Source organism: Aspergillus pseudonomiae (genome assembly GCF_009193645.1).
Source record: "Aspergillus pseudonomiae strain CBS 119388 unplaced genomic scaffold BDV37scaffold_17, whole genome shotgun sequence".
NCBI classification, from domain to species: domain Eukaryota; kingdom Fungi; phylum Ascomycota; class Eurotiomycetes; order Eurotiales; family Aspergillaceae; genus Aspergillus; species Aspergillus pseudonomiae.
This window is the reverse complement of record NW_022476009.1, coordinates 90221-115692: the sequence shown is the minus strand read 5'-3', so window position 1 is coordinate 115692 and position 25472 is coordinate 90221. Positions and strand designations below refer to the sequence as shown.

General features: G+C 50.4%; 9 protein-coding genes across 9 annotated transcripts; 3 read left to right on the top strand and 6 right to left on the bottom strand.

Moving 5' to 3' along the window:
* Nucleotides 1-1352: 1352 nt before the first annotated feature.
* On the bottom strand, nucleotides 1353-2965 carry BDV37DRAFT_62461 (NAD(P)/FAD-dependent oxidoreductase). Its single transcript, XM_032090967.1, has 3 exons — nucleotides 1974-2965; nucleotides 1683-1926; nucleotides 1353-1624 (listed from the first exon to the last, which is right to left on the bottom strand). Exons 1-3 carry the CDS (start codon nucleotides 2779-2781, stop codon nucleotides 1360-1362), a joined length of 1317 nt encoding a protein of 438 aa, XP_031943640.1. The 5' UTR covers nucleotides 2782-2965; the 3' UTR covers nucleotides 1353-1359.
* A 1476-nt stretch (nucleotides 2966-4441) lies between these two features.
* BDV37DRAFT_269953 (Zn(II)2Cys6 transcription factor) lies at nucleotides 4442-6055 on the top strand (the record flags this gene model as incomplete). Its single annotated transcript, XM_032084465.1, has 3 exons — nucleotides 4442-4675; nucleotides 4751-5728; nucleotides 5780-6055. The coding sequence occupies 3 exons, from the start codon at nucleotides 4442-4444 to the stop codon at nucleotides 6053-6055; spliced, it is 1488 nt and encodes a 495-aa protein (XP_031943639.1).
* Nucleotides 5775-8548, bottom strand: BDV37DRAFT_292252 (glycoside hydrolase family 13 protein). Its single transcript, XM_032089144.1, has 3 exons — nucleotides 7723-8548; nucleotides 7516-7645; nucleotides 5775-7453 (listed from the first exon to the last, which is right to left on the bottom strand). Exons 1-3 carry the CDS (start codon nucleotides 8074-8076, stop codon nucleotides 6129-6131), a joined length of 1809 nt encoding a protein of 602 aa, XP_031943638.1. The 5' UTR covers nucleotides 8077-8548; the 3' UTR covers nucleotides 5775-6128.
* On the top strand, nucleotides 8430-10645 carry BDV37DRAFT_62429 (general substrate transporter). Its single transcript, XM_032090966.1, has 3 exons — nucleotides 8430-8978; nucleotides 9046-9765; nucleotides 9823-10645. Exons 1-3 carry the CDS (start codon nucleotides 8783-8785, stop codon nucleotides 10482-10484), a joined length of 1578 nt encoding a protein of 525 aa, XP_031943637.1. The 5' UTR covers nucleotides 8430-8782; the 3' UTR covers nucleotides 10485-10645.
* A 553-nt stretch (nucleotides 10646-11198) lies between these two features.
* bgt2 (GPI-anchored beta-1,3-endoglucanase EglC) lies at nucleotides 11199-12959 on the bottom strand. Its single transcript, XM_032090965.1, has 3 exons — nucleotides 12602-12959; nucleotides 11592-12545; nucleotides 11199-11400 (listed from the first exon to the last, which is right to left on the bottom strand). Exons 1-3 carry the CDS (start codon nucleotides 12794-12796, stop codon nucleotides 11305-11307), a joined length of 1245 nt encoding a protein of 414 aa, XP_031943636.1. The 5' UTR covers nucleotides 12797-12959; the 3' UTR covers nucleotides 11199-11304.
* A 623-nt stretch (nucleotides 12960-13582) lies between these two features.
* On the bottom strand, nucleotides 13583-15035 carry BDV37DRAFT_292246 (T6SS phospholipase effector Tle1-like catalytic domain-containing protein; the record flags this gene model as incomplete). The annotated part of the gene is made up of 2 exons (XM_032089143.1): nucleotides 13583-14729; nucleotides 14843-15035. 2 exons carry the CDS (start codon nucleotides 15033-15035, stop codon nucleotides 13741-13743), a joined length of 1182 nt encoding a protein of 393 aa, XP_031943635.1. The 3' UTR covers nucleotides 13583-13740.
* A 3337-nt stretch (nucleotides 15036-18372) lies between these two features.
* BDV37DRAFT_280911 (HPP family protein) lies at nucleotides 18373-19304 on the top strand (the record flags this gene model as incomplete). Its single annotated transcript, XM_032086699.1, has 2 exons — nucleotides 18373-18953; nucleotides 19004-19304. The coding sequence occupies 2 exons, from the start codon at nucleotides 18373-18375 to the stop codon at nucleotides 19302-19304; spliced, it is 882 nt and encodes a 293-aa protein (XP_031943634.1).
* Nucleotides 19305-20721: 1417 nt separating this feature from the next.
* BDV37DRAFT_280910 (uncharacterized protein) lies at nucleotides 20722-21160 on the bottom strand (the record flags this gene model as incomplete). The annotated part of the gene is made up of 2 exons (XM_032086698.1): nucleotides 20722-20973; nucleotides 21047-21160. The coding sequence occupies 2 exons, from the start codon at nucleotides 21158-21160 to the stop codon at nucleotides 20722-20724; spliced, it is 366 nt and encodes a 121-aa protein (XP_031943633.1).
* Nucleotides 21161-22537: 1377 nt separating this feature from the next.
* On the bottom strand, nucleotides 22538-25413 carry BDV37DRAFT_242940 (transcription factor domain-containing protein). Its single transcript, XM_032081379.1, has 6 exons — nucleotides 25181-25413; nucleotides 24437-25136; nucleotides 24183-24375; nucleotides 23614-24136; nucleotides 23094-23550; nucleotides 22538-23023 (listed from the first exon to the last, which is right to left on the bottom strand). The coding sequence occupies exons 1-6, from the start codon at nucleotides 25235-25237 to the stop codon at nucleotides 22707-22709; spliced, it is 2247 nt and encodes a 748-aa protein (XP_031943632.1). The 5' UTR covers nucleotides 25238-25413; the 3' UTR covers nucleotides 22538-22706.
* Nucleotides 25414-25472: the final 59 nt, after the last annotated feature.

Here is a 25472-nt window from a genome sequence, read left to right as displayed (position 1 = left end):
CTGTCTTATTTTGATATTGCTCAGGGGCCCATCGCCTTTGGCCAACAGGATTAATGAACATTTTCTGAACAACATAACAAGCAAAAGAGCATTCAAAGACCGATGACTTACTATCAAGGAATTACTATTTGCATGTTCAAATGCCAGTGTATATAAGGCGCCAGAACACCGCCTTGATTATACAAGCATGAATTCACATTTACCACCAAATGTAGCTGTATAGTAATATTCAGGTTCGCACTTGGTCGCCGTTGAATGCATAGTGGGGAAAGGAGCGGCGATTGAGAGAAAAAAAAAAAAAAAAAAAAAAGGGATTGGAGAGTGAGGGTTTTGCCATAGAAACACGCCCCTGGTGAGTAGGATGTAGTAGCCAAGGAACAAAATATATTTTCGCCTACTCTTGTCTTTCTCAAGATAAGTGACTGTCCTGGCACTCACCCACAACCTGAAATATAGAGATATAGCCAATGAAAACAGCATTTATATTTTCCACATCATATACCGGGCGAACCATCCATTCACCCAGGAGGAATCGAGGGATGGACCATGAAGTACCATGTTAGGCATGCATCTCCCTCGCCAGCGTTCATATTTATCTTCTATCACTGACTTACTTCTCCTTCACTATAATTAATCTATTTTCTTCATTTATATAGCTCAACACCAAGTGATGGGATTGATGTTGTTAGATAGGGAAAGGTGTTGTATGATTTCCTTTTGCGACTTCGCCTAGTGAATGAAGATTGTCACATCCCCACATGATTTGGCCTACAGGGTATAGAGGCCATACAGACACTATAGAAGCATCGGACTTCTTTACCTATATGGTACCTCTACAAGCAGCCGGAGAGCCGTTGCGTCTCAGATATTGTAGTGTTTGTGTGTGGAAAAGAATCACAGCCCTCAAGCACGGTCAAGGTCCAGTGCTCCTGTCTTAACTTCCCAAAACACTTTTTCAGCCACAACTCACGAATAACAGCCCATGAGACTGGGGCCCCATGAAGAGGCAAAGAACAGAATATAAATAGGAACAACGGCGACCAAGACCTCATCTGCTATATTGGACTCGGCAAGCATACGTATAACGGGATATATACATCTTGAAACGCTGCAAACATTAATAGGAATCTATGGTCCTATTAATCAACCACATAGGGACCAGGAAGGCTAGACACCACATTCACGATATTTGTAATACCTGTCATGATGAAGCCATGACTAGGCGAATATAGTTTAATATGAATGTTCAGTTCTTTGAGCTAACTTTCGTTAGAAGGGAAATATATTCGAGGTATATAATATCTATGTTACTCTGCTTTAAGTAGACCAAGGAAAAACAAATTCAACTTCAAGTTTCCACTACAGCTTCGATACAGGCTGCAAGAGATGCTTCATCTCAGCGTTTGGATACTCGACGTTTTGAGACGAATCAGGTCGCTCTCGGTCCCAGGCCCATTTCTCTACCAATTCGGGCTCCAATTCGCCCTCAAGCATTTGTACGATGTATTTGCCCAGCACGGGGAAGAACTTGTAGCCATGGAACGAACCGCAACTTGCGACGTAGAGACCCTTTGAGGCAGAGTGAGGAGAAATAATAAAATCAGAGGTAGTGGTGAAAGCGTCCCTGTTTGGTGTTACATTTTCATCGCCACGTTAACTATTTGTTTGAAAGGGTAACTCACCAGCAAATTCGGTGTTTCGTCATCTGCCAATCCGCACTCTCGGGTCCATACCATAGATTCCTGGACTCGACAATGTCCTGCCTAAGTGGCCCAGGAACATTCCACTGGTTGTAATCGGATTTAGGAGGGGGTGAGGAGATATGACGGCCAGGTAGCACTTCTCGGGTGTTTGTGAAAATCTTAGAACCCCACCACTTCAGCTCTCCGTCTGCAGTAGGAGGAAGGGTACCAATGAAGGGCTTGCCTATTGACTGTTAGCGGCTTTCAGGGAAATGTCTTTGAAGATCTTACCCTCATTGGGGGTGTAGCCCTGGAAACCAACGGGCATGTCTTTGAACTTCTTGTACTGCTCCTTATTGAGCTGTGCCATTCCGGTCGTAATACCAGCAGCCAGAATTCGCTCTTCAGCTCGAAGGCCGGCATTGCCGCTCGCCGCAGCGGACCACTCCAGCAATGTGGGTGTGAAAGCACCAGCAGCGACGATAACATGCGTGGCCGACAAAGTCTGTCCCGATTTCGTCTTGACCCCGGTACAAGAACCGCGACCATCGAATTTCAGCGTGGCAACGTCCGCAGTCACATACTTGACGCCCAATTCAAGACACCTTTTCGTGACTGCTCGAAGAGCATCTCCCGCGGCAGCCCAACCACTGGCCCTGTTAATCAGAACCTCCTTCACACCGGTGTAGTCAGCATTGTCGAAAAGCCCGCCGTAAAGCTTTCGGGCCTCCGCGACAGGCAGGGCAATGATGTCGTCGTTGCGGCCGAGCTCCTTGTGGTTGGTGATGACGGTTTGCGCATAGCTACTGCGACACGTCCAGTAGACGCCAGTCTGGTGGAAATATGGCTGCCAAAGGGGATCCGACTTGAAAATGTCCTGAGCTTCTAGAGCCAGTCTGCAGTAGATCTTGTCATCGTAGTCGGCGCGGACAACCTTGTTCCAATCCCATGAAGCAGCCACGCGAGACTCGGCGTCGTATGCATCTCGGTCCACCAGAGCTACCGACGCATTGGGATACTTCTGAATAAGATGATAGGCAGTTGAGACGCCAAAGACGCCGGCGCCAACAATGAGGTAGGAGGGGTTGCGTGAGGTCATATCGAGAGCGATTCCGAGTATTCTTTGGGAGTGATTTGAGAGTCTCGGCAGCTCTTTAAGACAGGGAGGGAATCAAGGAACTTGTATTTTCAATTGCTTGGGGCGAATTGCCTGTTTATCTATCAATTGAACACTCCAGGCTATCCTAATTGACGACTTTGATGTTCGTGCGGGGTTCCATGCGGAGGTCTACTGCTATCACGGCGAAGATAAAGGAAATGCGGACCGCATCCGGACCGTCTACGGACCGTTGTCTGGTAGTGGCAAATTCTCTGGAGATTGATCGAGATCGAGTTTATATGGAGTATGCTATGCCTATTTCGGGCTGACATTCCAGCGGGAACTTTTAGCAGTTTTGGGTTCCGCCTTCCATCGCTATCAACTTATCGATAACTTATTAACCATATAGACCGCCATGCAAAAGGGTTTTGCCTTCTATCGTTCTATCTTGATATACTTGCTACCTCTGGCCACATACATTGATATAGAAACTATAGTAGATTAAGAATCTAATTCTAAATGTGAGTTTGTTTTCTTTGTTAATATCGAAAGTGTTTGTAACTTTGTGCTATTTTTACATATCTATTTGAATCGATCGATATGTATCTGTCAGGCGCAAGTATGATATACCCAGAGATATCAACTCTCGGCAAAAGATGTCACTAGCTTGGAATGTAGGGAACGAATCAGGACAGTTATCACTCTGAATCATTGATTGGGAGAATTAAATATTATATTGGTGCTGGTTACAAGTCAAACATCTAAATATGCTAAGTAGGAGAGAGTGGGGATATGTATTCGGGTCGCCGCTCTGGCAGATCCTGTCCATAGGATGACAGCAAGTCAAGATAAAGTTCCAAGAGCTGATCCAAGATTCCAAGATCGGTCGATCTATATATAGATAGAGAAAAAAAAGAAAAACATACAACAGGAGGGATTCGCTGGTGGTCACCCACCCAACTACTAACCTCCCGGCGTGTGGCTTAAGTACGGCTGAGCGGACGGGAAGCCCTGTTCTCCACACCCTATGGTCGTATGTAGTAGCCTTTTCTACCTATTAGAATTATATGGTACAAATACTAAGTGAAGTAATAGAAAAGTATCAGGTGAGGTCGATGACATGGTTTTTAGAGGAAATAATTCGGTTGTATCAGTATCGGTTGGAATTCCAGACAACCAGAGAGCGTCACCTTGGAAGGCATAAATTCGTAAGATACTTGAAATACACTAACATATCAATGCGCACTTAAGTTGTAACATAGGCCCACATAGTATCCCGGCAAAATATATAACAGTACGTTTCAAATCCAAATTTCTATATCTCTTGCTATCTTAGGGTCGCTGATACTATCATCCTCATTTCATAATACTATATAGCTCGTCTTCAACCACCGGATTTAGGACTGGGATAAACAATCACGTTACTCTTTGTAATCATGATATCTAAGAGGTTGTTTGGAGAAACTCGAAGGTCACATGACCACGAATTCGTCCTCTCACCCAGTCTCATTTTGGGGAAGATCCTCTCCGGCTGTCGACAACGTTTCGACGGTGAACATGCCCAAGTAACTGGACACTCCATGCGCCCACTATAATCTCCTAGGGAGTACCTTGTCTCCCCATTGTAGGATTGAAACTATTTCCGGCCAGTAACCCCGTCATGGTGAGGCGACGGGCTTGCGATGGATGCTCTCTGCGTAAAACCCGGTGCAGTGGCCGACGGCCTTGTCAACCCTGTGTCCGCTCGGGATTTGAATGCTCCTACCTGAAACCAATGGCAAAGCCCGGACCGAAAGGTCCACGCGCTGAGACCTACACACAGATCAATAAGCGCCTTCAGAGCCTGCGAGAGCGAGCTGGCCGTTGTGCAACAGAAATCGCATCACCCGCCAATGTAAGAGCAGGATTGGCGGAGGTGACCGACTCATCCAGGGTGAGACTAGCTTATGATATCGCCGTTACCGAACAGATGCCGCTACTGACTGATGGATGGCCATCGCACCTGCCCCTGGCAGGTGTCCTGGCTCACTTGCAAACCTACGAGCAGAGGATGTATCCCGTCTGGCCTGTGGTTGACACTGCTCGCCTTCGCAATTCCCTCACACTGAACGTGAACAATCTTGAATTACGCGCTTTAGCCTTTGCGGTATGCGCAGCGACCTGCGCTCAGTTGCATTGTCACTCGGACAATCATGCGACGCAAGGAAATGCAGAGGGAAAGTGTGCTATGGCGGATGACTTTGCGAAAGAATCAGATCATTGCCGCACGATGTATGATTACCGGGAAAGTGGCACTTTTGAGGCAGTACTGGTGCCGCTGTTCCTTCACTTTTACTACGGTGCGAAGAAAAAGATACCGACCGCTTCGCTCTTGCTCCGAGAGTCTGTGACATCGTGTCAGCTTCAGGGATTAGATAAGGAAGATACCTATCAAGATGTAGCCCCGGAAGATGAGCGGTATAGGCGAAGGGCGTTCTGGCTCCTCTATGTGACCGAAAGGGGTCACGCAATTCAGCATGGAATTAATACCTGTCTACGAGACTCCATACGGCCACCAACGCGCGATCGCTCGGACGAACTACCCCTTGTTGAAGCCTTTGACCGTCTGGTGGGTCTATTTATTGCCGTGGAAGGTGTGCTTCTCGATCGCGGTGGCTCCAGTACCACCATGTGCAGTAAGGAGACGCTCTGCCGGCTACAGAGTCACCTCCGCCAGCGCCTCCAGTGGCCTACGGCATACCATGCATTACAGAGAACGGATATTGCTATTACCCAACAGTGGCTACGCATATTACTTTGGCAGCTGTCTTTAAAGAATATTTTCCTCTCCAGCGCTTCGGTTGATGAGAGTATGAGATTGACCTACCCAGTCCATGTGGCAAGAGACGCGATCGTGTTCATCTCTAACGTGCCCCAGGAGACATTTGTGGCACATGGTCCCGGGATGGTGGGTGACTATATATCCCACAATGGCATACCCTAAGCTTACTGGATCCAGGCCATCAAACTCTTCGAGATAACAAGTACCCTGCTGGATGTGATTCACTGTGTTCCCACCCTCTTGCACCACAATTCAGTGGGAACACACGATATTCTCCACCATTTATGTTATTTACTGTCCTCTCTGAGTCACAGACCATATGGCCTAGAGGTATTGCAGAGAAAATTGCATGAACTAGGTATTCCATACCGCCATATTCCTGCGCTTGCTCCGGTTGAACGTGGGGATTCCCCAGTCATCGAACCGCTTGATGAAGAAAGATTGGATGCATAGTGAACTTTGGCCCACCGAAATCCTTCATGGTAACATTGGTGGATGAGATCACATTTGTGGATGTCAAACTGATTCAGAGCTTCCCCCCACCAAGTCCGATCCTGGCACTTGAACTATCCAGAAGAATCACAAACGATTCAAATGGCTTTACAGAAATGGTGCCATCAGGTAGCACTGGGTGGTCACACTGATAATTCTCAAGCAGCACAACGCCATGTTCAAGAATTGAGGTCGTTTCGGCCGGAACAACCCATTTCACTTCTTTGTCTGTGAAGTTGGCCAACACCAAAGCTGACTGGCCTCCATACATTCGCAGATAGGCGAATAGATCATCATTCGCTTCATCCACCAATTTGTACGAGCCATATACGAAGAGGTCCTTATGTGTTTTGCGTAGCCCAAGGACCTTTGCCCAGTGTTGGAAAACACTGTTTGGCTTGCCCACCTGGGCCGCGGCATTCCAGTCTTCGTAGTCGTCATGCACATCAATCCATGGGCCGTTGGGCGCAGTGGTAAATCCTGCAAATTCGCCACTGGTCCATTGCATCGGGGTGCGTCCATTATCGCGAGACTTGACGCGGAACTGTTGTAATGTCACCTGGTGGAGCTCCGTGTCGTGGGGGTATGCAGCCATCATCTCGTCCCAATGATTCAAAGTCTCGATATCCCTGAACTTCTCAATACCCCAGGTCGCTGGCACATTCACTAGGCCTAATTCCTGTCCCTGGTACACAAACGGAGTCCCTCCTTGAAGACCCAGGAAGGTTGCTAGCATCTTCCCTGCCGTCGCGCGGTATTCCGGACCCGCCGAGGTGAACCGTGATATGGTCCTTCCTTGGTCGTGGTTTTCGAGATAGAGGGCGTTCCAGCCCGCATTCTGGTACATGAAGTCCTGCCATTTGGACACGATATGCTTCAGGTCCGACATGCGATATTGATGCGGAGAGAATTTGCCTCCCAGACCATGGTCGATATCCATGATCTCGAATTGGAACGCCATGGCTAATTCGCCGCGGTCAAAACCCACGGCCTTCCCAATTTCCGCCGGATCATACACATTCGGCATCTCACCGACGGAAAAGGCATCATAATCCTTCAGGATCCGTCCCAGTTCTTGTAGGTATTCGTGGAGACGTGGTCCGCAGCAGTAGTACATTGCCCCATGCTGCCATTGGCTGTTTGCATCGGTGATGGGTGCATCAGGGAAGCCTTGGTCCTTGCTGACCATGTTGATGACATCCATGCGGAATCCACTGACGCCTTTGTCCAGCCAATATCTCATGATCTGGTGCACCGCGGACCGGACTTCGGGGTTTTCCCAGTTGAGGTCTGGCTGCTCCGGCGCGAACAGGTGCAGATAATATTCGTCGGTTGTTTCATCGTACTGCCACGCAGAGCCTTTTTCTGGGTATTAGTGACCGGCTGGGGCAACTTTGTGGACGTGGAAACCAAGACTGTACCTCCAAAATAGGCTTTCCAGTTATTTGGGGGCTGACGGACACCATCTACACCGTACTTGGGCTTTTTCCATATGTACCAGTCTCGGTATTTATTGTCTCGGGACGATCTCGAGCGTTTAAACCACTCGTGCTGTTTCCATCATTAATCACGTCTGATGACAGTAGTTGCGGTGTGTAAGATTTCCCAGTCGATCGCTTCTCACTCACCTGGTCGGAAGTATGATTGACCACAAGGTCCATGACATATCTCATCCCCCGTTGGTTTAAACCCTGAATGAGTGCATCCACATCTTTGACCGTACCGTACGGGGCGTGGATTTTATAATAATCAGACACATCGTAGCCCATGTCTACCTGCGGGGATTGAAGGATTGGAGAGAGCCAAACGAGATCGACCCCAAGGGCCTTCAGGTAGTCGAGCTCCGAGATGATCCCTGGGATATCGCCGATTCCATCCCCGTTGGAGTCCTTGAACGAAGCCGGATAGATCTGATAGACAGAGGCCTCTTTCCACCAAGCCCTGTTCACAGGCGACAACTGAGTCTTACGCTGGGTAGCCATTCGTGAGTGATGATAGTTGGATGATGAGAAAGACTGGGGGCAGGGAGGGACCAGTTATCCACTTGCTGAGAGGCGATAGTCGGGATATTTATGTTCACCCGGTGAAAAACACATGGTGAAGTGGCGTAACACAGTTGCTCTAATGTTGACCCCTGGAGCGAGTTGTCCAGCCCACTCCATGAATGAAGTTGGGGTTTGTCTTGTAGCCGAGCCTCGTGTCTCCGACTCCCGTCCCGAAAATCTCCCCGGGAATCTCCCCGGAAATCTGGCCAAAGAATTCCGCCGGGAATCTCCCCGCCGCGCGGCTTCTCATTGGTGCCCATGCCTCCAAACTTCATCTGGAGAGCGCGCTTGACCCAACGAGGGTTAGCGTCTTCACACCACTAATCGTGTTTCTTTTGGGTCCAGACCCCAGACTCCATACATGCTACTTTCCCCCTACCAGGCATTCTCCACGCAAGGGAAAAAAAGCGTGATCTGGGGAACAGGAGGGCGGGGATCGCAAGGGCAGAAACTATCACCGGCTCTTCGTATTCAATGATGTCTATAAGATCGGACGATTTCCCCCTACCGTGATCTGAATCTTTGCTCTGTTGCAGAATGCATTCATTCGCTCCACACTGATTGAAGTACATCACTTGGACCACCTATCCCGTCCACCTTGAGTCCAGCAACATCCTTAACAGCACCCTTTGTTACTGGCATCATGGTCGCTGGCGGTGGAGTTGTTTCTGCGTCCGGCATGGATGTGTACCGGGCGCTGCCAAACAACACAAACGCCAACTGGCTCAAGGACAAGGGCCTTCGGCGCCTGAATTTCGGCCTCATACTTATGTTTGCCTCCGCTGCAGCAAATGGGTATGACGCTGCTTTGATGAATGGGCTCCTGACCCTCCCTATGTGTGAGTTCTCGTGATCATATTGTCTTCAACCGCTAGCGTATACAGCGCTGATCTGAACGGCCGACAGTCGCGAAGAATGTCGGCGAGAATATAAGCTCGAACATAGAGGGCCTGATCATTTCAGGGATTTCCCTCGGAGGCACGGTCACCTTTATCCCGGCTTCGTACTTCGCGGATTACTTCGGCCGCAAAATGTCCGTCGCACTTGGATCGGCCATCATGATTGTCGCGAGCGTGATCCAGGCGGCCACCATCGGTCGCTGGGCTTTCTTTGGAACGAGAATCGCGATGGGGGTTGGCCTGGGTTTTGCACAGACAGCTGCTCCGCCGCTGACGACTGAGATTGCTCACCCACGGCATCGGGGCGTGGTCACGGCCATCTTTCAGGCTACTTGGTACTGGGGCGCGATTCTGGCTGCTGCGGTGTGCTTGGGGACTCTTTATGTTGAGGGTAGCACGTGGTCCTGGCGGATTCCTTGCCTTGTCCAGTGTTTCTTCCCGGCGGTGCAGTTGCTCGGACTGATTATCGTCCCGGAAAGCCCGCGGTGGCTCGTGTCGAAGGACCGGCGCGACGAGGCCTTGCATATCCTCGCCCGTTACCATGGGAATGGGGACACGTCCGATCCTTTGGTTCAGTTCGAGTTCTCTGAAATCTGTGGCGCAATCGATTTAGAGAACTCAGCCGCCCATAAAAGTGGCTGGTCGGCATTCATCGCGACCAAGGGAGCCCGGCATCGCCTAGCAATTTGTCTCCTGGTCGGGGTGATGATCCAGTGGGCAGGTAATGGTACGTACAGCGCTCTTCGCATGGGTCGTCCGTCGTGCTGATTTGCCTCGTGACCAGGTGTCATCTCTTACTATCTCGCACCAATTCTGCGATCCGTTGGCATCACCAATCCCACGCAGCAATCCGCCATAAACCTGGGCCTTCAGGCGTGGAACGCAGTCTGTGCCGCCGGAGGTGCCGTTGCCGCCGAGAAATACGGCCGGCGCCCGCTCTGGATGCTCTCGACGGTGCTGATGCTGCTCTTCTTTTCCCTGGCGACTGCCCTGTCCGCCGTGTTCGATAAATCGGCCATCCAGGCAGCTGGCAGTGCGGTCGTCGCATTCCTCTATCTGTTCTACGGCGCCTATGATATCGCCTATACCCCACTCTCCATTGCGTACCCGGTCGAGATCATGCCGTTCTACCTGCGCACCAAGGGCTTGTCGCTAAGCCTCACAGCGCAGTTTGCCGCGGGTTTCTTCAACCAGTTCGTGAACCCCATTGCTCTCGGTGCGATCCAGTGGAAATTCTATTTCGTGTACCTTGGTCTGCTGGTCAGTTTCGTGGGGATTGTGTACTTTGTGTTTCCTGAGACCAAGGGTCACACGCTTGAAGAGATTGCCGTCATCTTCGACGGCCCGGGGGCAGAGACGGAGATCCAGCGAGATCTGGCTGCTGTAATTGCGTTGGAGCGCGAGGTAAAAGCTCCTCTGAGGGAGGAGTTGGAACACGCTCCATAAAATGGGATGCGCGGGCTCGTATGATTTAGGATTATCTCTCCTGGGCGGCGTGATACCCTTGCAGGAATTGATGCGAGCCGGCATGGGCGGGGTGGAAGGAGAAGTATGTAGTTTTGATGCCGGAGTTGATATATATTGTCGGCTTCACCTCACTTTTTCCTGCTTATCTTGCTAATTCCTCCTCTGACTCTATAGTAGAACTTTCTCGTTCCATCATGCTTATTGGGTAAATCCATTATACATTTACATTCATTTTTTTGTTTCCATTTACTCAACTGTTTCTCCCCCATAATATCAAGATAGGCATTCCTGGATCTTGGCATGATGGGAAATAAACCCAGCCGGAGAAACTTCCAGGAAAGTTTGCATCCCTTTCAAAGGCACCTGGTTTTATATTGTTATAATTATACCGATAACTCTGTACCGACAGAACTGATAGACTTTATCCTATCTAAAGCGAAATCAAGATCACTAGCCTTGCAACTTCTAGGGTGGCGGGCAATTGGAGACATGGAAAGCGGTAGGTTCATTGGAAGGACCACGAACAACGGGAATCCATGTTCATGTTCAGAGTCATCTCTACTCTTCGGACCAGCAGAAGAAGTCTAATCAATCTAGTCTTATAATACATGTCAAGAACGGAGCCGTCAGAATATGAGGCGAGGGCCAAAGACAAACAAGTCTATTCACCGCATCATTGCGACTGTACATGTAGGATTTCTTTCTTGGACGGCGACAACCAGCGAATAGACAGATGTATGTACTTGAGAAAGTCGCAATGTGGAAATAGAGCTGATGATGGTCTGTATCTAGCTATTGATCAGGATCGGGACCAGGGCCCGGTGTGTTTCTTTACAAAGTAGCCGCAAATGCCAAAACAGCAACCAGAGCACCAAAAACGGAGCTCGAGACAGAGCTGGCACCACCCGTAGCAAGAACGGAAGTCGAGCCAGAAGACGAGCTACTAGAGTTAGTCGACTTCGAGTCAGATGAGCTACCAGAGTTAGTCGACGTGGAGTCCGATGAGCTACCAGCGCTGGTGGAAGTAGAGGCGGAGCCACTGGCGGTCTTGGTGAATTTAGGGTAGGCCGAGCCGGTGAAAGACGCGCTGGAATAGTGGGCAGCAGCGGAGGAGTTGGACGGACGGAATCCCTTGCCGACCGTGAAGCCGGGCGTAGTAGAGGGAGTAGCACCGGGGACGACGCCGGAAGACGAAGGGTTCGCCGCGGCGATGGCAGAGCCCGAGGCAACCGCAGAGCCAGAAAGAATAGTGGAGCTAGCAGCGGAGCTCGAAGCGGACGGAGATGGGCGAGTGGTGTTGGAGCAAGTCAAGTTGAACAACGGGGTGGTGCTCAGAGTGCCGCCGACCACACCGAAGCTCGGGTTCGGGGTCGTGGAGGAGCTGGCATCCTGGAGGATGTACCACCAGGTGTTGGTCTCGTCGAACAAGGGGCATCCCACCTCATCCCAGTAGGTTTTCGCGTTGGCGAGGGAAGCGACGGCGAGGTTCTGGGTGCTTCCGCTGACGGGCCATCCGGTCTCGGTGATCCAAACCTCCTTGCCATTCGCGACCGCCTTCGTCTGAGCCACCGAGGAATCGAAGAGAGCCTTGGCGTCCGAGATGGAGTTGGACATGGAGCTCTGGTAGTACGGGTACCCGTCAAAGCCCAGCCAGTCGACGGCGTCGATGACGGCAGAATTGGAGCCGTTAGTCCAGGCGGTCCAGGTGTCGACGTGACCGATGGGGACGCTGCTCAGGGCGGTGCCCGAGATGATCGATCGGACCTCCTTGATATACGAGACCAGGGCCTCGGGGCCAACGCCCACGCCGGCGTCGACTTTCTCACCCTCCGACGAGGCCCGGTAGAGATCCTCACTCCCAACGGAAATACCCACGACCAATTTGGCGAAGGAGTCCCCGTATTGGGAGATGGCCGCCTTGAGGGCCGCCAGCTCGTTGTCCATCCCACCCCCAGAGGCCCATAGACCCAGCAACAGGGAGGTGTTTTCAGTAATGGCCGCGGGAATGGCGGAAATGGGGGAGTTGGTAGTGCCACCTTGCTGTGTGATGGTCAGTCCTTGGGTTCCGCTTCCTGCCTGATAATCACGTCACTCACGATCATGGTGTACAATCTCGCACTGGTGAAGCCCGCAGTGCCAACCAGACCTTTGGCAGTCGAGAACTCCGATTCGAAATCGGACTGAGATTTGACGCTGCCATCAGCCTTGGTCGCACCGTAGTTGAAGCCCTTGTGGGCGGCCTCGGACGTAGCGAGCGACAGGGCGAACGCAAGAAGGTGTGCCAATTGCATGTTGATGAGGAATTGAGTAAGGACTGTGGGATCAGAAAGGAAAGTTACCGTAGGAGAACAAAGAAGGAACGACGTTGAAGACCGACAAAAAAAAAAAAAGAAAAAACGTTCAAATGAGAGCGGTGGTGAAAAAGAGAGAAGGAGATGAAGATGACGATCAAAGAAAGAGGGAAACGAAGCAGCAGATAAAAGATGAAGAAAACGATGGAGGGCAACAACTGATGTGTGGTTCTAGACCAACTGTGGGTCCGGGTGGGTCTTTGCACGTTGAACTTGACTGGCTAGGCAGAGCTTGTCTGAGGACTACCGAAAGCCGATTGGATCTAGAGATAGAATTCTTCCAGATTGGGCCCATCAGATCCACGAAATATCCTGATTGGGGGGTTCGCATGGCCAATCGGAATGGGGCTGTGCGATCTGATTTCTCAGAAACACGTACGTATCTGCATGAATACCCCTGACCCTTGGGATGCCCCTCGGTGAGTCGCCAATGGCAAGCGATTGCTATCCTCAATGTATGCATTACTCGGTCAGTTCTCACAGGGATATCCGCCCAGTTCCAGGGCTGACTGCACGTCACCCATACCGTCGACCAACCGGAATGCCCATCCCCGGTACTGGTATTCTCGACGGGCCTTGTCTCTGCTTGTCAATTGTTCGTGGGTTGGATGCGGTTCTTCGTCGGAGTTTCGGAGTCGATGTGGGAATTGTCCCCTGTGGGACATTAGTGGAGCTTTCCTCTGTCCTATTTATTTATGGAGAATGTGATTGCACAATTCCCTCGGTCCATATCATATCCAAAAGGGGTTTGCAGGAGAAGGGCAGTTTAGGGGGGAATTATTTATAGATTGCTGAAGAGATATCATCTGGTCTGGATCCCATGGAAGTATCGGATGAAGATGAGAATACATCATTGGTGACATACAGAAGGAGCGGATCATCAACTAATCCTGCTGATCAACGTGCACCGTCCGAATCCGCCCTTTCATATACTCTTCCATCTCCAGTAACGGCGTTTCCAGAATGACTCCACCATCCGTCAGAAACCAACTATCAGCATCCTTCCGTGCCCTCAACGCAGAACAAGCCCATTTACCAGCGCCCGCCAAGTTCCGATCATCAATCGACTTATGAATCGTCTCATGGGTGATCCCGGAGTCGATAGGCTGATAAGCCAGCGGGGTCCGTGCCGAAACACCTCCCAGAACGCCCTCGAGAGACCGTGTGAAACCCCACGTCTCCGTCTTACCCAGCCTCGTCCCCCACGGTTCAATCTCGTGGACCATCGGACCGGGAGGCAAATTGAACAAATATCCCTCAATGTCGAAACTCAACTGCTCATCCTTCATACACTGCGCGATCATCCACGCCAGCGTAATATTCGCTAGTCGAGGATCCTCCCCCCCACCCCCAACATCCGTATGCACCCCCGAGAACCAAACCTGCAACAGCTCCTGTCCCTCGCTCTTCTTCGGCAGGTTCCATAACGTCGGCTGATACGCCGTTCGCTCCTCGTCGAGCGCCAGCGCATGAAACGCATACCGAACATTCTCGGAGAGCATCGTATTCCGGAACTCCAGCTGCTCACCCACCCACCCCCCGAGCCATGTCTGGTGGAAGGCGACCGTGTCCCACACCCCGATGATCTCCACCGTAAATCGCGGGAGGGGATCTCGGAATCCGAGTGATCGTCGCTGCTCGGGCGTATAATCGTCTGCCTTCGTTTGGTAGAAATCCTTGTACACGGTGGGGAAGTTGTCCATTCCTCGTCGTGTGAGGAGACCCCATTGGCAGACGAGACCGGCGACCGCGCGGGCTGTGTATGCTCCGCGTGAGAAGCCAAAGAAGTAGATCTTGTCGCCTTCGTTGTAGTTGTCGACCAGGAAGCCGTATGCGGCGCGGACGTTGGCGCTTAGTCCCAATCCCGCGACACCTGTAGAATGTCATTATCATACGTACGAATAAGTCATTGGGGAAGAATGTCAAAAAGCCAAAAAACAACAGGAACTGCCTCGGGAAAGACGAAGGATAAGGGCTCGGACGTACCACCCCAGTATTTGTCTCCCAGGCCAGTCCCGACCCCCTTTTGATAGTAGACAATCTGGGGGATTTCGTCTTTCTGGCCATTTCTCTCGACAATCGCATTGGCGCTTAAGGCTCGGCTGAACCGCGTCACGTTGGAAGCAGGCCCGCTCGAGTCTGCCGTTGAATCTTGCCAGGTTCCTGCAGAAGTAGACATCAATACCCATCTCCATAAGATGCAGGGGAGATCTACCATCGCAGCAAATAATCAGCCGCTTCCGAGAGCAACGATTAATATCCGACATTTTTACTCCATACACGCCGTAGCTGTCTGTGGTGCTCGATTAAACGGGTTGAGAATTCGATCAGGGCCCACCGAAGTTAGATTGCACCGCAGTGGCTATTTATCGTGAAACTCAGTTGCAGCTTCTCTGTAATCTCATGATCAATAAGAGGGATCTAGATTCCGACGAAATTCTGCAGATGCTGGTGGTGATGGCATTGTCCTCTACCGAATACGAACTTGTCATCGAATCATCATCATCAGCCTGAGATCCACGGTACTGTATACCATAAATCGCATCATTGTCCAATCAGGCGCGCTTGACGTGGCTTGGATAGAATCCAATCTACAATTAAATTTAACACACGTTTAAAGCATGATTAAGCTGACGTGAGGATGTGTTAACTGTAAATGTCGTATGATAGCCGCTCTAACTGCATAGCGTCTTGGTTTTGCAGCCACCCGCTTTTGATACGAGGGAAATAGGATTAAGGAAAAATACGAGGAGCGTTGGAATCGTTCTTGGTACAGAAGCAAAAGTAAGATCGGGATTATGTTTAAAGTATATTCCAGACCTGTTGGTCAATAATTTGGTAGGTACAATATACGGAGTACTAACTTGGCGAGAATAGACCAGACCCCGTGTACTTTACTATAACATACGCTAGAGATCCAGTCACTGTGGTATCTCCATGGCAGAAGCTCCAACTGGTTGACCCGATGGATGCAGGGAGATGTCCGTATTAGGGTGATAGTTGTTTGTATATGCGTGTCTTGAAACAATTAGTGAGTAAGCTTCGAAGCCCCGCCTGATCCAGTATATCAAGTGATACGCTATATATTAGGTTCAGGTGCAGAAGATGGGTCAGCTCGGTGATAAGATCGTAGATAAGCAATTGTTGGGTATTTTATATGGCGTGGGTCTTTAGTTATAAGATTTAGAAGGAATAGGTAAATAGGATCATAGCAAGTTCGACCATTGATAATATTGAATCAATAGCTGTATAAGCCAAATCTGTGGATTGTATAAGACTGCAGCGGAATAAGGTATATCAAATACAGAATTTGTTAGTACTATAAGGTAAAATGTGTCTCTCCTTTGATTATAGATAGATATAATCTTCATCCATCGTGATATCATGGCGTGAGAACTGTTCCTTCCCGCGGATTTTGAAGGGTCAGGGGGGCCGCTGGTGACCCGATTGCTTCATGATCTCGCATGATACGATCACCCTAGATCTGAAAGAAGACCATATCGAAGGGCTATAACACTGTATAAGCCAATACTTAAGGTAGGCTACTACATATGACCATAGGGTGTGGAGAAAAGGGCTTCCCGCCCGCTCAGCTGTACTTAAGTCACACACAGGGAGATGAGTACATTGGATAGATAACTACTAGTGAATCTCTTCCGTTATATATCTATGTTTACTATTTCTTTGTAATCTGTTAAGTTTAATATTTAGGTGGATGAACAATTCCAGACATCGCGGCAAGCGCTGCAGGAATAGGGTTGCTCACTCTCAAGACTGTCTCCATATGACTCTTAAAGCTGTGTGTCTGGAATCGGAAATACCTTTCAGAACCATGAGACTCCAAGACACGAACCAAGCGGAAACGATAAGATATGCCATGTCAGGGACCTCATGGGTGAGACAGAGAGTCAATCATGGCTGTAGCGATTATGGACATTCGGGAGGCGCGAGAATGTACGGGTTATCTTGCGAAACCAAACGCCCAATGTCTGGAATTGGTCACGGATGTCGGGCAACTCGTAGTGATGTGATGAGCTTCTTAAAGGGGGAGCAATATAGACCATGCGAGGGCCTCTTAGATGATAATATGGCCGACGGCAAATTGGACAGCTAGCATCCTCGCTGCAAAGCCAACGATCAATACACGGGAGGTGGAAAATATGGTCGCATGGAAGGAGCCTATATAGCGAGGAAGATCCTAATGTCTCTAAACAGAACACACAAGTATCCGGGAAGATCTCTACGAAAAGGTAAGAAAAGGTTGTAGCCGTAGTAGATCTGCACGGTAAGACTTACTATCACTCCATGTTGATTGTCCAAATGCAAACGGCATCTGCGAGAGAAACAGATCTCGTACCGTTAATCTTCCCCGCTCTGTCGGATGTGGCACATGCAGGTAATACCCAGACATTGTGGTATCATATTTTGGCCAAGTGGACTCGATGAGAGGGCGTAGCCCCTGTAAAACTCCACTCTTTGACACATTTATATGGAAGGCTCTACGGGAAGAGCCGGTTCAGGCGGATGCGGTCCCTGTCAATCAGTTGAAACGTCCCTTCGTCGAAGGGCAGTGCCACGCAGGCTCGCGCGGGCCGTTAAAAAGAACCAAGCAAGGAAGTCCGCAACAACAAACTAGGGCATCGTAGTGGAGATGATCACCTGAAGACCAAGTTCTTTGGGACGCAATGGCTGCGTGTTATATTCGGTGGCTGGGACAGAAAAACTATGGTAAATCGACGTGAGATATTTTTCAGGAATTGTTCAGTATCTTTTCATTCCGAAACTTTCGACAGCCTGACCGAAGGTGTTTGATAAGAGATATGGAGTGATAACAACAGGAAACTCCGCGATAGCCATCGCATGTCCCAGTGTCCAGGGAATTACTAGGAGAAGCGTCATACTTAATATAGTGCGAAACAGTTGAGCTGGCAGTGAATCTTGGAATGTAGCTATCAAGTAACGTATGGCATTGATCACGAACTAGACTAGATACATGAACGGGGGCCATTATACCTCCTTGCTGTCCTGCATTCGTCGTTCCCTTTGGTATACCGTCTATCAAATTTGGTGATCGTGGGTATACTGCCCATATAGCCAGACACGTGGGTACTCGTGTGGGTGAATGCGGCTGGTGAATCACCTCCAGAATAATCCTGGGGGTGCTCGTCGTCGTTCCGCTGGACAAGGGTCTGTAGCACACCCAGGGTGTCTCACGTTTTGAGTGTCGAGAATTGGTTATATGGATCAGTAGCAACCAAGTTTCACGAATCACCGAATGGGGCAGAATTCCAAGTTGTATCTACAGCATCCGCGCCAATGGATAGCGCCAAAGTGCAGTGATATCAGTGCATCACTGGTTTGCCACAGCGGACCGTCCGTGCCGCCTATACGTGCGGAAAGTTTGCCAAACAATAGTACTATACTAGGTACTATATAAGGTTGCCGTGGCCGCTGGCATGCACGCCGACAATGTTAGAAGGCTTGCCACATCTCAAATAGCTACATGATTGACAATAATGGAGAATAAGAAGGCACACCTGCACAGTAACAGGCAACGCCCTGCAAAGTACTGGCATTCACTCACCCAACTCAAGTTCCGCCGTGACTATCGTAGCGATCTACCGCCCAGCCTCTTCCGGTTTACGGGATACCGTCCCCCAGATGAAGGACCTCCTTATGACCCGCTACCAATACCGCCTTTCATATGGCTCCCCAAGATCCCTTTGAAGTATGAGACATGGCTCTTTGCATGGATCGGGTCGTTTGGGGGTATTCTCTTAATTGAGGCAATCATGTCGACCGATACCGCATTCCGCGATGTATACCATACCCCTACGATCATCACATCCTTCGGTGCCTCAGCTGTGCTGCTCTTTGGGGTGGTCGAGTCCCCTGTTGCGCAGCCTCGAAACTTCATTGGTGGCCATTTTCTTTCTGCATTGGTCGGAACCTGTATCACTCGGCTTTTTGTGCTGAATGGTCAATACCAGGGATATTTAGACAACACTCACTTTCACCCTTCGACCTTTATCAATGGGGGCATCTCTATGGCGACTTCATTGCTGGTGATGTTAATGACAGGAACTGTTCACCCACCGTGCGTCAGCCTCCTCCCACACGGCCACGCAATACTAACTGTTCAGCCAGGGCCGGAGCTACGGGTCTCAACGCAGCCGTTCAATCGAGCGTTGTCAGCCTATCGTGGCGCTATCTTCCAACCGTCCTTGCTTCATCATTAATTATGCTGGCCTGGGCCATCCTGGTCAATAATCTGGGTCGTCGGAGGTATCCCCTTCATTGGTGGGCTCCTGGGCCTACTTTTGTCCTGCCTCCGGGCCAAAACCACGACGAGGACCTGCGTCGAGTAGAAGAAGGCGAGAGAGACAGGGACGCGCAGGAAGGAGATCTCGCCGTTGAGATTGACAACTCTTCGGAACCCCACCGCTAACGAGTCAATTCTATAATAGCAGGTAGTTCCAGCAGTGCTGATCCTGCTAACACTGAGAGCCACCCAACATGAGGGATTCCGTATATCTCAGTGTCTGTCTTTTTTTCATATCACGGAGTGAGCATCCGTGGAGCACTGGCACGCATGCTGATTAGGAACGAGGTTGTACGTTTTGCTCATTAGATTTCTCGGACTAGCAGCAAACTCCTGTATTAATCTGCTCCAGCATCGAAGGGCCCTATTCAAAGCACGATTAGATGTCTCATGATTGCTAGCCTTGATGCCCTCCTTGAATGCTCTAAATGCCCGATACTTCGTGACCTTGTTATCCAGCACCATCTTCTCATATTGGCATCGTGATGTTAATTCATGTCATCAGTATCTCGAAACGCAAGCTGTCGTACAATCCTGAAGGTTTACTTTTTAATGGACATTGTCTCTGAATTTATATCTTGCTCGATGATATCTTCGCCCAATATACTGTCCTACTTCTTGGTTTGACCGGTGCATGTCAAAAAATACCTGACTGAGCGTAACTCCCAAAAGTCAATTACATAATTCCAAAGGAGACGAACTGGACCAATGTTCCATTATCCCGCATTGGGACCAAGAGCATCACACCAGGTTCCAAAACTCGTCCGTAGATTTTCATTCACTTCCACCAGTACGCTTCTGCGCCGTCGTCTAGTTCGAATTAGCCGTCTCACTTGTCTTGTATATTTTCCGTGTTACTGTGATACTGTTCATACCGGAAATTCTCTGCGACCCATTTCATTAACAGAAATGGTCATACGAGGAAGGGTAAATGCAACTAGACTCTGTATACCACTACACGGAGCCGGAGAGAACGTCTTGGCTGAGTTTCTCAATGCAGACCCAAAGTACAGCCAGGACATGTAAGGCGTCGACATTCAGTACACTATTCCCTTCTTTCCCATGTGGTTAGCCAGCTGGAATCTGAAGGTCTATGGAATTGTCCACTTGATCTCTTGCCCCCCAAACCCCAACACCACCGGGGCCGAAGTGAGTTTCAACACTCCTGATTTATGCATTATTTCAATATAGATGCACGACCACAAAGCCCGTACCTCATTCCGCCCACCGGCCTTCTACGGATCTAGCGGCATGCACAATGTACAGCGTGATGCATTGCCCTCGCAATACATCAGACATCGTAATACACTGGCGCCGTATTGAATGCAGGGCCTGGACTATGCTGCGGGAGTCAAGGAACCAACTTGATTTCTGTACAAGGGGTTCGAAAACTGTACCAGATCCATTGTACTTGTGTAATACTATCATTCGAACGGGGAACCGTGAGTGATGGTGTGGTTGACCACAGAATTGGAGTTTAGGGCAAACAATGTAAACCAAAGGTTTCCTCAATGAGTGCATAATCTTTGTCTGATCCACGATTTTATTCCTCCGAGGGACACATGGCATCGATGGGATACTTCGCCTGCAGAGGGGTTCGATCGTACCGTGCGGGCCTTTCTCGGGCGTCGATATTCATAGAATTGACGACGGCACAGAGGGCAGCTCGCATCTGCTGTATAAAGCCAACAATCGATACAAGGTAGATGAAAAATATGTTGGCACGGTAGAGTACGGTATGCGGATTCGGGGCCCAACTGCTCCCAGCAGAGCTCACATTCTTTGGGCAGTGCGCCTATAACTTCCATCAGTCTTCTGTCCGCGCAGGTGGTTGTGACAGGTTGTCTTGACCCACATGGCTGGCTGACCGTCCAGTCTTTCGACCCAAAATAGCACGGCATGGGCGCCAATGCGAGCTCTTGTCTTGTGAACCCACCTCTTTCTGTCGGCGACGGTCTATTATGGAGATAGTCTTGGGCCATGATGCTCTGGCTCAGGAATACTTGGCATCCAGCATCGGCTATGTAGCGAGAACACCTTTTGCTTTATTTCAAGTCTCTGGACACTCTTAACTGTCGCGGCAGATCCGATAGATCATACGGCAGCTGATCCAACAAATCCCTTCCTACCATCATAAACGTGATTTCCATATTTGATTCGCCCGGAACAGACGGGCCGGACGGTGAGGCAGAACTTGGACCGACCACGATTTGCAGCGCTCCGGTTCCAATGGTGCGTGGTCTCGGTCCTGAACATTAGTGGCTCTGATGATGATGCGTCCGTAGTGCAGAGAGATGGTCTTCCAGGCTTGCTCGGCGGTGGAGGGGACTGTCTTCTCGAGGTACTGGTGATGGGGCACACACTTCACTCAAATGGCTCAAAATATCGGAGCCGCTACGTGCAAGTGCCTGTTCGAGATGGAGCTCTGAGTCGTCGTGCGGGAGCTGTCCTCTGTCGACCGGTTCAGGAGCGCCAACCTCGCTCAACGCCGCATATTCATCGTCTGAATCTGTCTCAGAATCTGTCGCTTCTCTGCCGCTTCTACTGGGATTGCTGGAAGGCAGATAAGACGCTAGTAAGTGTAAGGTATCGATGAGACCCACGCACATCATTGCAGTCTGGTTCTTGCCGAAAAGGTCGTGACTGGCAAATGGAGACGGCGTCCCACAGCTATGTGTTATACGAGACGTCGGGTAAAACGGGGATTGTGTGGATCTAACATTTAGCAACTACCGTCGGTTTTTTCTGATATTGCATCCGACCCACGGTCGACCTCGGGCGGATACGGCGGATACGGCGGACTAAATCGACGTTCCGGACAATGGAAAATATGAGCCGAAACCTTGGCGTTTTACACCAAGCCACGACTCTCACGTACTTCTAAATCTATTCATCACCAGCTTCTAAAAACCAGCATTATACTAGAGTCCCAGGGGATCAAAAGATCTAGTAGCTTCTAAAGACAGAATACCGGTAGTCTCTAAAGATATAGAACTGGCGGTTATTTAAAGCGGTAGAAAAAGCGGTTTAATATCTCAGGCTCGGACGAGTCAATAATCCAGAGCTTTATCTTATATAGAAAGAATATACTTGATTGAGCAGAATCACGGATCTTTATAAATAGAATCAAATTGAGTAAGAAAATTGGGTGTTGATATTAGTAAAGTTGGTAATATTTAGTCCGCCGTAAACTGGGCCCGCCCTGATCTGTATCTGGATCCGCCCCCATCCACCGAATCAACACATCGGACGAACGTAGGAAATCCCGTGATATGCATGTTTTTATGGGGGTTTGGGACTGTATCTTTATGGACGTGGTTTACCGACTAGGCAAAGAGTATTTAGAGTGAAAAAGCATGCGAATGAAATCGAAATCATGAATAATCAACGGTGCCTACTGCCTGACCATGAGACGGGGAATATATCTCTCTCTTGCCAATGTTCAGTCTACTTTACATTGCTGATTCGAAATATTCAACCGACAACATCCGGATCCCACCAGGAAATATGCAAGAATGACCATGAGATTCATGAGCGGTGCATAGAATTCCCTCTGGGTCCGGACGACCCTCCCGCCTGACCAAAATTCGGATGATCCAGAAACTGCACAGACCATTCCATCGCTCTGGAGATCTCGCTCGGCCAGTCGCACGAGAAGGGGATATCGCCGACGAGGAGCGATGAGGGGAGTAATGTGTTGGGCGCCGGGTGGCTCGGCGGACTGGCACTAGCTGTAGACGTCCCGAGTTGCGCCGGAGGAGGGTATGTAGACGTACTCGCACGGCCAACCAGCGGGTGTAGCGGGGTGATGGCGCGGGGAGAGAGGCTTTCCTGCAAGCGCAGTTCTAGTCTTGTTTAGCGCCGGGGTGAACAGCATTCCATTCAAGAATCGGCCACGGGGTGCGTGCGACTTACGCTCCTCCCCCAGGCGTCGTGCGCGGGACAACGCACTTAACATATCCACCGCCTTCTGCGCCGCAACCGAATTCACGCTCAGCGCCTCAAACACCTTCAGGCAACTCTCTGCATCCTCGCGCAGCGCCTGCGGCGACTTTCGTCCATGAAGGAAAGCACTATCGCTGTAAAAGGTCTCCGCCACGAAGAGGATCGAGCTCGCGCAGATCAGACAGGAGATCATTTGCCACCAGGGGAAATCATGAACGAGGCTGCGCTCGTCGGTGACGTTGTGCAAGAGGTGGGCGGTTTGCTGGGCCTCATGGATGCAAATGGATTCTGCTTCGGAGATGCGTTCCTTGTGCTGGAGAAGGAGGTCTAGGAAAGGCATGTTGTTCATCTGGAGGAAGGGGAGGCAGAGGAAGGGGCGGTGGATGAGGGCGCGAAGGTGGTGGAATTTGACGGCGAGCATGTTTCGCTAATTGCCGGGTTAGTATACGACTCGTATCTGTTTCCCTGTGTAGGTAGAGCGAGGGCGAACCTGGCGTTTGAACGAGACAGATTTCTCGAAGGTGTGACCAAGGTCGAAGCGGAGATGCCGCGGGAGTTGCAGCTTCCATTCTGTAAGGCGATGGTCTAGAGTCGCGGTACTCTGGAGCATTTGCTCCGGTGAAATGTCGATCTGGGATGGTCGATATAGCTCCCGGATGACCAATCCTAATATACAAGAAAACTCGATGACTGAGAGGAAATAGTCCATCATATGTCCACGGACTCGATTGCGCTCCTGGCTGGTGATATCGTCGCCACCGCCAGGGCTAAATGGTGCGTCGTCTGTTGCAGAAGGGAGCTCGACATGAAAGTCGGCTTCATGGATTGCCATCGGCCGTCCGAGCTGAAGAGCCAAGAGCCGGTCCAGCACATACATGGCGTACCACGTACGCCGCCAGTGGGAGCGGTCCTTGATCCACGGCTCCTTGGACAAGGGGCAGTTGAGCGAGTTCTCTACATGCAGACCGATGCTATGGCCCATGCGGATTGCGAACCCCAGGGTATTCCAGCATCTGGTCTAGTTAGCCACCGGCAACGCCAGTAAGGACGGATCAATACCTATCCGTATGGCACACGGCTAGTAAGAAGAAGCACTGGACGAGCAAATTCCAAATATTGACAAGCGAGCAATCCGCGCCTAGTTCCCGTGAGAAGTAGAGTCCTTGTTCGAAATACCGGAAATAAGGATAAGGGCCGCCGTGTCTCCCGTGCGGAAACGAGGTATAGTAGGATCCGATGGCGAAAATAAAGTCTGCATCAACGATTAACCGGCAAACTCCTGATCCGTGGGACATTTCCACGGGGCACCGTACTGAAGAGGGCAAGCCACGGCCGAAACTCCGGCCGGTTGTGGTCGCCCGCTTGAAATCGGCCAAATTCTCGGAGGAGCACCGATTTACAGATGAACGGATACGCAACATGGATGGTCGACAGGTAGACGTCCAAAAACTGTTCTGCTTCAGCCTCTGAGGGTACCAACGGCGGTTGGGTCAACGCCACGAATGTCCCTAGATTGGGATGATGAGCATAGCTCTGCGTGGGGAGATCATCTTCATCGAGAGAGCCATTTCCGGTCACATATTTCCGGATGTAATGGACGAAATGGATATCGCTTGCCTTGCCAACATAAGTAGGCGAAGACTCCGTGGTATCGTCTCCCTGTGGGGCGGCTATTGCGTTCGGACCGGGCTGCTCGGTTTTGGCAACGTCTGGTAATTGATTCTGAATATTCTGCAGGCCAGCATCAAGCTTCGCCTGTTGAGTAGGATCCAAGTTCAGCCTGAGCTCGCGAATCAATGCTTCATAAGATTGAGTGGCGTTGGCGTAGGCCGTGAGGAAGTCCCCCGTAGTGCCGCTGGGCAGCGCACCGTGAGAATCACGCCCAGATTCGTCGATTCCTTGACGGCTCAGGTCAGGCTGACTTCCTGGAGACCCTCTCGGTTTGCGCGCTGACCATGAACAGGTGAATCCATATCCGTCACATCTGGAGCACACCGGTTGGCGGCCGTCACACTGCCAAGTTAGAGCTGGCTGTCAGCGAGGTGAACGAAGCAAACCTTTGCTTTAAGCAGGCGGCACTTGTCACACGCAACCCCGACACGCTGACGCTTCATCCTAGATGATCTTACTCCGATCCGGTAGAACCGTGCGACTGGAGGCTCGGGGGTTCAAGCGTACAAGAAGACCAGGATGGATTTGTTGAGGTGGTAATAGGATCATGACATGACATCAATTGTGGTGATTTTCCACCACCGCCCGGACCGCCCGATCCGGTGCTGCCGACTATGAGTTTCGTTTTGCTGGGGCCAGAATGTCCCCCTGCGCCAACTTAATCTTGCCCCCCTGTAA

What these genes read in the sequence shown, in the direction of transcription:
- BDV37DRAFT_62461 (XM_032090967.1), bottom strand. Translation starts at nt 2,781, where the DNA reads ATGACCTCACGCAACCCCTCCTACCTCATTGTTGGCGCCGGCGTCTTT. An exon ending in GGGCTACACCCCCAATGAGG is followed by an intron (nt 1,927 to 1,973) that starts GTAAGATCTTCA and finishes AACAGTCAATAG; the next exon opens with GCAAGCCCTTCATTGGTACC. An exon ending in ACGAAACACCGAATTTGCTG is followed by an intron (nt 1,625 to 1,682) that starts GTGAGTTACCCT and finishes AACACCAAACAG; the next exon opens with GGACGCTTTCACCACTACCT.
- BDV37DRAFT_62429 (XM_032090966.1), top strand. Translation starts at nt 8,783, where the DNA reads ATGGTCGCTGGCGGTGGAGTTGTTTCTGCGTCCGGCATGGATGTGTAC. An exon ending in GCTCCTGACCCTCCCTATGT is followed by an intron (nt 8,979 to 9,045) that starts GTGAGTTCTCGT and finishes AACGGCCGACAG; the next exon opens with TCGCGAAGAATGTCGGCGAG. An exon ending in GATCCAGTGGGCAGGTAATG is followed by an intron (nt 9,766 to 9,822) that starts GTACGTACAGCG and finishes CCTCGTGACCAG; the next exon opens with GTGTCATCTCTTACTATCTC.
- BDV37DRAFT_242940 (XM_032081379.1), bottom strand. Translation starts at nt 25,237, where the DNA reads ATGAAGCGTCAGCGTGTCGGGGTTGCGTGTGACAAGTGCCGCCTGCTT. An exon ending in CTGTCTCGTTCAAACGCCAG is followed by an intron (nt 23,551 to 23,613) that starts GTTCGCCCTCGC and finishes CCCGGCAATTAG; the next exon opens with CGAAACATGCTCGCCGTCAA. An exon ending in ACGACGCCTGGGGGAGGAGC is followed by an intron (nt 23,024 to 23,093) that starts GTAAGTCGCACG and finishes AAACAAGACTAG; the next exon opens with AACTGCGCTTGCAGGAAAGC.
- bgt2 (XM_032090965.1), bottom strand. Translation starts at nt 12,796, where the DNA reads ATGCAATTGGCACACCTTCTTGCGTTCGCCCTGTCGCTCGCTACGTCC. An exon ending in CGAGATTGTACACCATGATC is followed by an intron (nt 12,546 to 12,601) that starts GTGAGTGACGTG and finishes ACCATCACACAG; the next exon opens with CAAGGTGGCACTACCAACTC. An exon ending in CTGCTGCCCACTATTCCAGC is followed by an intron (nt 11,401 to 11,591) that starts GCGTCTTTCACC and finishes GGGTGGTGCCAG; the next exon opens with CTCTGTCTCGAGCTCCGTTT.
- BDV37DRAFT_292252 (XM_032089144.1), bottom strand. Translation starts at nt 8,076, where the DNA reads ATGGCTACCCAGCGTAAGACTCAGTTGTCGCCTGTGAACAGGGCTTGG. An exon ending in TCAATCATACTTCCGACCAG is followed by an intron (nt 7,646 to 7,722) that starts GTGAGTGAGAAG and finishes TGATGGAAACAG; the next exon opens with CACGAGTGGTTTAAACGCTC. An exon ending in CTGGAAAGCCTATTTTGGAG is followed by an intron (nt 7,454 to 7,515) that starts GTACAGTCTTGG and finishes ACCCAGAAAAAG; the next exon opens with GCTCTGCGTGGCAGTACGAT.